The sequence below is a fragment of the Corythoichthys intestinalis genome, chromosome 21, assembly GCF_030265065.1.
Source record: "Corythoichthys intestinalis isolate RoL2023-P3 chromosome 21, ASM3026506v1, whole genome shotgun sequence".
NCBI classification, from domain to species: Eukaryota; Metazoa; Chordata; class Actinopteri; order Syngnathiformes; family Syngnathidae; genus Corythoichthys; species Corythoichthys intestinalis.
Window position 1 is genome coordinate 12,273,061 of NC_080415.1, and position 9,621 is coordinate 12,282,681.

General features: G+C 40.8%; 1 protein-coding gene across 1 annotated transcript; it reads right to left on the reverse strand.

Annotated features, from left to right (window-relative positions):
- Positions 1 to 296: 296 nt before the first annotated feature.
- pmp22b (peripheral myelin protein 22b) lies at positions 297 to 9,069 on the reverse strand. The gene is made up of 5 exons (XM_057825275.1): positions 8,907 to 9,069; positions 8,513 to 8,607; positions 8,240 to 8,333; positions 4,060 to 4,200; positions 297 to 1,998 (listed from the first exon to the last, which is right to left on the reverse strand). Exons 2-5 carry the CDS (start codon positions 8,588 to 8,590, stop codon positions 1,838 to 1,840), a joined length of 474 nt encoding a protein of 157 aa, XP_057681258.1. The 5' UTR covers positions 8,591 to 8,607; positions 8,907 to 9,069; the 3' UTR covers positions 297 to 1,837.
- Positions 9,070 to 9,621: the final 552 nt, after the last annotated feature.

Consider the following 9,621-nt stretch of genomic DNA (forward strand, 5'->3'; position numbering starts at 1 on the left):
TCATATGGGAAGACTCTCTAAATTGCCTATATAACTGAACTCATTTTATAGTGCAAATACGGTTGCTTAAAAGTTGGTGGGGACAATTTGAGCATCCTTAACTTTGGTAGTGTTGTTTGCCTACTGTCCCTATGCGAACCTATGCCCTTGGTCACAAGAGTCGTTTTCTGAATCTTTGGACTTTGGACAGCTGTGAAATTTGAAATTCGGCGCTCTTTTATTAATAATGTATTATAACAGACAAAAACTGGTATTTTAAAAGTAAACATGACCAAAACAAAACATTAACAGTCACTTTATTTAGTAGTTCTGTGCCGATAGGGTACCATAATCAATACATTGTGATATTTTGTGAATAAAAAAACTAGTGATGCTGTCATGTCATCTGTTCAAATATGTAATTTTATTAAAACAAGCGTATTCAGATGTTATCAATATTTGGCCCTCATGCATCGATACTTTATCGTAACATTACAAACGTAATTATCTTGTATCTGGCAAAATGTTATAAAACCATGAAAACCAGATGTTTTTGGTGGTCAGAGAGGTCCTCTTTATTGGTTACGCTATAAGTCACAGTTAGCTTTGGTAACACGGTGAGCGCTACACACGCGTGTAAACATGAGACAATACACGCACACACAAAACACGCGCGGCAAAATAGCCGGGCAGTCGTCATCAGAGCGTGATGTCTCTTCTAACTGGACCCACGCTGGACTTTATACAATACATTTGTATGTATACAAAATGGCTGCCGCTTAGTGTTTGATAGTGCTGGCAGCTACAGTGTATTAGCAGATCACAGATTACTACAATGCTAATTGGTTCAAAATTAGCTTTTATTTTCATGTTTGCTGCCCTGGTAGTGTGTGTTTGTGTGTGTGACATCTGTTTAATCCCACATGCATCAAGTAATTAGTGCGACTTCAGTCCCTTTTCTCAGCAAAATACATCAGCGCTAGCTAGCTAATCATGAGTTCTCATTTCCAATGAAGTTAAGGCGTGTGCATGTTTGTTTGTTTTTTTGTTACGCACAACTTTACTACACAATGATGTTGTGCGGTGGAGTTCAAGTATGCGTGCGGCCGTGTCTCGCTCTTTGTCGACTTGGCCTCATTTGCATCTACTTTGCATATATGGTTAACAGTCATAAATACAAAGTGGTATAGCCGCTATGGAAAAAGAAGAAAATAAAAACAAAGCAAAACAGACCAAAGCTGCGAAGCACAAGCCGCAGAGTATATCATCGTGTTATTGTACTATTCTAGTTAATACTGATAGTCCAAATGACTGAATGGATTGAAATCCGATGTCCACCGACCGACCCACGAGTGGCGTGATGGGAGAGGAATGATAAATATTTATAGTAGAACAATAGCACCATCTTTTGTTTTTGTCGAAAAGAAATATAAAAAGCTTAAACGTAGAAAAAAGGACCAGATCGATCACTTATGGTTGTTGCATCCTGGATAGCTTACCACTCTTATTTTCTAACTAAACACACACACACATTAAACAATTTGCTAATCTGTCTAGTTATTTTAAACATGCACTTTGGTTAATGTACTCATCTGTTAATCCTTTGGCAAAAAAACAAACAAACAAACAAACAGGCAAATACAAACAAACGTGGAGGCACTTAAGCTAACCAAGCTCACGTGACAGAGCAAAACAAAAACTATGTACACATATGTAAAAGTGTTACATTATAAATAGGTTTTAAACCATAGATACTATATACATCTTGAAACGGAGACGCGGTCGGTTTGCTTGGAGGCGTCGGCGAGTGGTGGTGTAGCTGGGGGAGATGATGTCAGCGCGTTGGTAACGATAGTGCTCATTCTCGCTTCCTCAAGATGACATAGATGAGGCCGCTGATCAGCGCCAATGGGAAGGCCACCCACGCCAAGATGTAGGAATAGCCGAAGGTGTCCGTCTCGGGCACCCACTCCGGACTCATCACTGTGTAGATGATGGCACCGCTCATCACGAACAAACCTGGAAAAGGTTGGTAGAATGATTGGGTTGTGTTCTATTCTGAACACAAATGTTCAGATGCACGCTTTGGGTAGTGAACAAAAGTAGTTATTGTCGTTTTTTGTACTTATTGTTCCCTTTAAAAAGGGGGAGAGAAAAACTCTTTTGGCTCATCTCCAATACCCTGGGGTAGATACAGTGGTATGAGGAAATATCTAAACCTTTTGGAATTTGTCATATTTCTGCATATAATCACCACCAAATGTGAACAAAATCACACAGATCAAAAAAGGGCTTTAATTAAAACCACCCAAAATTTTGTAGGTTTTCATGTTTTAATGAGGATAGTATGCAAACAATGACAGAAGGGGGAGAAATAAGTAAGTACGCATTTAATATTTTGTGCCCTCCCCCCCTTGGCAGCAAAAACTTAAAAAACACAGTTCCTGTACCTGCAGATCAGTACGGCACATCGATCAGGACTAATCTTGGTCCATTCTTCTCAACAAAACTGCTGTAGTTCAGTGAGATTCATGGGATGTCTGACATGAATAACTGTCTTTAGGTCATGCCAAAGCATCTCAACTGGGTTCAAGTCTGGACTTTAACTTGGCCACTCCAGAATGTGTACGATGTTCTTCCGAAACCATTCTGAAGTTGTTTTACTTCTGTGTTTTGGATCATTGTCTTGTTGCAGTCTCCATCGTCTTTTTAGCTTCAACTGTCTGACAGGCGGCCTCAGGTTTTCCTGCAAAACACCCTGTTAAACTTTTGAATTCATTCTTCCATTAATAATTGCAAGTTGTGCAGGCGCTGAGGTAGCAAAACAGCCCCAAATCATGATGCTCCCTCCACCATGCTTCACCGTGGGGATGAGGTGTTGATGTTGGTAAGCTGTTCCATTTTTTTCTCCACACATGACGTCGTGTGTTACTCCAAAAAAAATCAACTTTGGTTTCATCAGTCCACAAAATATTTTGCCAAAACTTCTGTGGGGTATCCAAGTGGCCTTTTGCGAACTTTAAATGAGCAACAAGCATGTTTCTTTTTAGACAGCAGTGTCTTCCTTTGTGGAGTCCTCCCATGAACACCATTCTTGGCCATAGTTTTACATATACGTAGTTGATGTGTGCAGAGAGATATTGGACTGTGCCAGTGATTTCTGTAAGTCTTTAGCAGACACTCGAGGGTGCATTTTTTACCTCTCTGAGTATTCTGCACTGAACAATTGGCGTCATCTTTGGTGGACGGCCACTCCTTGGGAGAAAAGCAACAGTGCCAAAATCTCTCCATTTGTAGACAACTTCTTTGACTGTTGATTGATGAACATCCAGACTTTTAGAGATGTTTTTGTATCCTTTCCCAGCTTTATACAAATCAAAAATCCTTGATCGCAGGTCTTCAGACAGCTCTTTTCACTAAGCCATGATGCACATCAGACGATAATTCTCATCAAGACAATTCTTACCAGGTGTGTGTTTTATAGTGGGCAGGGCAGCTTTAAACACGCCTGACTTAAATAGTTTGGTAAAAAATGGTTTCAATTGCTCTTTAAATCTCCTTAGGCAGAGGGTTCACTTAAGTATTCCCCCTTCCATCATTGTTTGCATGCTATCCTCATTAAAATATGAAAACCTATAAATGTTTGGGTGGTTTTAGTTAAAGCAGACACTGTTTTTACATCTGTGTGATTTTGACCAAGATCAAATCACATTTGATGGTCATTTTATGCAGAAATGTGAGAAACTCCAAAAGGTTCAGGTACATTTTCATACTACTGTAGGCTTTCCTAAGAAACTAATAGTTAAGTTGAGTGTTTGAGGCTTCCTGATGGGGTGTATAAGCATTTTGAAAACCCTGGGACATAATTCGGACCTAACACAATGCCCATCACTAACTAATAATGACAATGTCAAACTCAGGATTTTATAACTGTAAATCTATTACACTAAAAATTTGATTTAGTTAAAATAGGTTTTCTACTGTAAATTCTCCCATGTAGTCAGCACCAATGTACACAAAGCAAGGAAGAACCAGCTCGGTATGTATTCCTAACTGGTTGTGTACTTGTGGTATACTCACTGGCAAGAATCTGGAAGGTTCCAGTGATGAAGAAGCGTCCACCCTTCTGCAGAGTAAAGAGCTGGCAGAAGAAGAGGAAGAGTGCCAAGCAGCTGAAGATGATGGACAGGATCATGAGGGCCTGGACCGCCTGGATCCACTCTGGACATAAAAAAAGCAAGAGGAGACATAATCAATAACAGGCAGGTCACCGGAGACGGCAGCGGAATAAACGCCCGTCATTAAAGCTGTAACGAGGATGGCAAGCAAACAACAGTGCAGTTGCTGTCCAGGGCATGTTTACTTCGGGGAGCTTGTAATGGATCCATAACGATGCAACTAGCCATGGTATCTTGTTCTAACCCCCCCATCCCTCTATACTTCATCCATGCCTTGCATCAGGACCGGCGACTTAAAATTGATCCAGACATAGCAAGACCTCCAAGGCCAAAACACTGGGGTCCATTAACCTATTATCAGCATGAGATGCCTGGAATTTCCTAGTCTTCTAGATTGGTCAAAAAATTAGGTACACAATCTATCATTGTCTAATACCACATTTTAAAAATATTCCTTAGTATTGAAGGGTATTAATGTAATAATTATTTGATTTTATCAAATGCATCTTAAAATGGAACCTTACTACAAATGTGAAATCCAAGCTTATGTTTACTTCAAATCAAAATGGCCGATTATTTGTCTTTTAAGCCAAAGACAAGGCTTCTCTAGACTTTTTTTTTTTTTTTTTTTTTGGTGCATCTACTCATGATTGACATGATTTCCAAATTCAATGTTGCTAAAGAAAACTGGCTTTGAGACCTGAATGTTAAAAAACTACCCATAGACCTAAGTGAAGTAATCCAATTTGTCTATGACAATGTTGTGCTTTTACTTTCCAAACAAAGCCTGCTATGTGTGTGTGCATGTGTGGTGCACCTCTTCCTGTCAAGCGAGATGGATGAGATAAGCCAGGAAAGCTGACACGCTCGGACTATTAGCGTAGCATCGGCCATCTCGCCAAATGCAGCCGCCACCCCGCCACGGGATTTAGTTTTTGCAAATGTTACGTAATCCCACTGGCTGATAAGATGATAGCTGGGCGGAATGTTCCGTCGGTTGGCCTTTAAATACGGATGCAACGCCGGCGAGCCTTTTTCCTTCCTCGACTGTCAACACGGGACGTTTCCCCTCCCGGTGTCATAAAAACACACAAATCAATCACCCTGCTGAGCATCACTCAGAAACCAAACAGGAAAATAACAGTTGATTAGAGTCTAGCTTTGTGGTTCTTTGGTGTTTAATCCAATTTTTTATCATCATTATGCTAGATGGCAACTTGTTAGCGGTGCAAAGTTAACATTCTATGAAAGTTGCTATGATGAATTATGCAATTCAACCAATGGCAAACCTCCTTGCCTTATTTTGATGCAAGGTTGATAGGCGTTAAAATTACAAACATAACACATTTTAACTGTAGAAATTAAGAATGTACCGATATCGGGCCGATCACGCCATTTTTTAGAGGATTGGAATCGGGTGAAAAGGACCGGGGTTGTTTTTCTGCTTCATGCTCGTACAGCGCCACAGCCTTCACCCTCCCTCCTGCTAAGTGCAGCCAAACTGTCCAGCTTGCATTTGGTACTTAATGTTAAGATGATTGACAGGTTTGTTGCTTTAATCTTGCCAGAGAAGCTTGGTAGCTCTATGATCAAAGGGTCTAATGTAGCAATCATCATTAAACTTGCATAAGTGTGCTGTGGCAACTCATTGTGTGAGAGGCTGTTCTCAGCAGCGTGAGTGTCAAAGCGTGAGTGGATTTCAGTGGACTCACTCAATAAAGCATTTAATAAAGACAAGCATTTTTCTACGTTATTTTTGTTTGAAACTAATTTACATTATGAAGGCGGCACGGTGGGACAGTAACTTATTTGGAACTTTTTTTGTATTGGATCGTGACTAGGTATTGGCAGATTCTCAAAATCTGGTGACTCGGACTCTGACTCGGGTGCAAAAATATGTGATCGGTACATCCTTAGTAGAAATCCATGTCATCATTCATAACAACAAAAACTGTGATCCTGCTAAAGTTTCCCTGTTAAATTATAAGATTTAGCATTTGGGAAGTTTCCTATTCCTATCATGACTCTATAGTTGACTAGTTGTTTTTTCCCTGTTGCGTACTTCAGAATTCTCGAAACAACGGAAATGCTAACGGGCTAATTAAGCTACCTTGTTGAATTGTTTTGTCACAATGCTTTGTGGCTACAAGATAGCAACACATATCACATTTGTACAAACCTGTGAGCATAGTACAAAATGTTATTTACAATTTTAAGATCGTCTTTGGTAAACCTGACACTACTACTTTCGGAAAATTACCTTGTTCCATTATCATGCAAAGTGGCTATATTTAATCAATGCTAACCATTATGTTTACCATTAAAACGTGTTTTGACTCAAATTAAACTGTGTGAAATAAATTTTACTAGAAGAAAGGACAAAGTCTTTAAACTTGTGACTCCCGCCCTGTCCCTTCATTGCCGCCCACTCACTGCCCACCCCTCAACATACTTTTACCTGTAGTGACCACAAACCCAAAAATTACACAATTTAGGTTTGTCCCCTGAAAACAAGCACAACCCCCCAAAACTTGGTTACTCAGCAGACAATCACACCAAGCGACGCCCTCCGTCCCTGACATCCCTCGACTCCGACATGTACAAGCTCTATCTTCCTATCATCTGCTACACACACAGATGCAAACACGCGCACACACACTCCTCCTTAAATAAACACTGTGCGTCATGGGGCCTCGTGAAAGCAAGTCAAACAAACTACCTGTCAAAACACACAGTCTAGCTTGGCCCGGCCCAGCTTGGCCTAGTCTGGACCAGTGACATCACTGGCAAAAGAAAAAAAACATAAAACGTGTGGCACGTTCTAAAGTTGGCGCAAAATAACATCACACAAATCTTGTCACATGCACACATGCTATATAAATCCCTTAAAGAGTGCAGCTGCTGCCGCCCTAAATTGTCCTGGTAGACACTGCAAGCTAAGATGGGACACTGTGCTATGACACTGGGTGTGACCCATCATCAGTACGAGCGGCACAAACACATACAAGCATGCTTTAAATACTCCTCTGCAACCCCACCCACCGACACACACACACGTATCCCAAATGGCCGGTCACTAGGCTGTTTCTGCACACGGGACCTCAATATGGACATCACGCCACTGACTATTTATACAGGCGGCGGCCTTTCCAACATTCACCGGCACATTCTCTCCCTTAGATGGCGCCAGATTGGCAACCCCGACACGCCCTTGCAATCGGCAAGTCATCCTGCACAGTATTCCTTTGGTTCAGCTTTGTACTCAGCAGTAGAATAATATTAATAATGCCAGCATGTCTAAGCAAGGTGCTCCATAGAACTCCTCCTTAATGTTGTATCAGCATTACAACTGCAACTCCATGCAATAATGTCTCAAAATACAATTATTTAATACATCTAACACTACGCTGATGATCATCAGTATTATAATGTCAATAATTTGTAATTGTCAATAAAGTAACCTAAACCACTGCCATCATATTAATCATTGTGGGTTCTCATCAGTCCTCCAGTTGTCATTGCTTTATTTATTTCCCTGACATTTATACTAATAATGCACTTGTTGGTCTTCCATGGCACTCCCACTGTGTTACCAATCATCAAATGTAATAACAATGTCATTGCATAAATCCTTCATTGCACCAACACTGTTATCGCCATAATAATGCCATTATTGATAATCAGGACATCAATGATCATATTATTGTCAAAAACCAAACCAATAAAGTCATTAACCATCTTGATAATGGGTCAATGTCACTCCCACTCCCATGATAAACATGTCATTGCAGAGGTGCTACAGAGCACTTTTTATTAACATAACAGCAAAAATAACAATTGAATTATTAACAATGCTATACAAATTGATTGTCAATAATGTTATTGCTTTGGCAATCATCAATGAGTATATTGTTAAAATTAACATCAATAATTAGTCTAAATTCTGCCTGTCAACAATGCCAATCCTCATAATGTAAATAAAACAATGTTAATAATCAAGCACATCCATAATAATACCAACAATGTCAGTATACTGTTTTATTATCCATGTCTGCAATTATATGAAAATTAATAGGACTCACCTCCAGTGGAGGCGCCGTCGCAGCGCTGAATTCCATTGATGATGGAGCAGTTGGTCCACAGGTCCGAGGTGCCGATTTCATTGGAGGTCCACACCTGTGGGGAGACAAAATAAAACTCACATGACTAATTTATTGTTTACATTAAGACCGCACACCTCAGCTCTCTGATAGTATCACCCCACCCCACCCCCCAACACACAAACGCATCCACCACCCCACCAAAAAAAAAAAAAAGAAAAAAGCAGACCCCAAATGGGCAGAAGCAGGACTCACGCTGACTATGGTGGAGACGAGGAGGAGCACCAGAGCGGCGACGTGCAGGAGGACGATGCCTAGGAGAAGCAGCAGCATCTTGGCAAAAGAGGAGTCTGGAGCAAGATGAAGAAGGAAGAAGAGGATTCAGTGCGCGTGTGTGTGCGGGCTCGCAAGTTCATGCGCGCGCACACTAGCGGGACATGGGTGTGTCACTGCAGCACGCTCCGGACGAGCGCTCTCACTTGTTACGCTCAAAAGCAGTCACGGTGCGTCAAATATCACCTTAAATGCACCTTTTACTTAGTAAACGTCAACATGCAGAACATTTTGTCGTCTCATTGTCACCCATAATCCACTTTTGGTCCACTTTTTAAATAGTGAAGAAAGAGGGGGGGAAAGGAAGTGCACTTACTTGGAGTGGTGAGCGTGTATTCCCGTTGGAAGAAAAAAAAAAGCGCTAATAAGTTTTTGTCCAAACAAGGAGCCTGAGTAGAATGAAGGAGTGTTGTCCTCAAGCGGCTGTGTGACGGCGCGCTGACAGCCGGTTGCCTCTTATAAAGTCTCTCATTATGGAAGAGAACGGACCCGCCCCGGCGGCCCAGCCTCCCTCCACATATATAGACGCACAGTGCGTAATGGCGCTCCGTTGCCCCTGGTAACCAGCCTTGTGTGTATATCTGTGTAATCTGTTAGTAGTACATTTAAAAAACAAGAAAAGAAAAAAACATAAAAGTTGTTAACAGAATTTGCCAAAAACCTATGGCTCCCCCAAAAACGTTCCCATTCCTGTCTAATGGCCAAAATTTCACCTTCATTTTCAATGGCAGAAAATGGGTGGTTGTGATTTTTGACCAAAAACTTTCCCATGGACTTCATAACCTATTGACATGACAAGGGAAACGGGGCCGATTCGCAGAAGGCCTAGTTTCAAAAACTTCAAATTCAAATATTTACAAAACCAAAGCTGCTACGGACTTAAAACCAAAACAGGCACCTACCTTAGCCATATATGAGTCTCCATGAGCAGCAGCATCAAAAAATTTAAAGTCGTTCGCTTATAAAATCACAATTGATTAATTATTTTCTATATAAGTATAACACAACTTAAAATGGCTATGAAAGTCTCA

Coding starts and splice junctions, on each gene's coding strand:
- pmp22b (XM_057825275.1), bottom strand. CDS start 8,590: ATGCTGCTGCTTCTCCTAGGCATCGTCCTCCTGCACGTCGCCGCTCTG. Junction 8,334..8,512: donor TCGTCTCCACCATAGTCAGC/GTGAGTCCTGCT, acceptor GTCTCCCCACAG/GTGTGGACCTCCAATGAAAT. Junction 4,201..8,239: donor CGACGGCGCCTCCACTGGAG/GTGAGTCCTATT, acceptor TTTTATGTCCAG/AGTGGATCCAGGCGGTCCAG.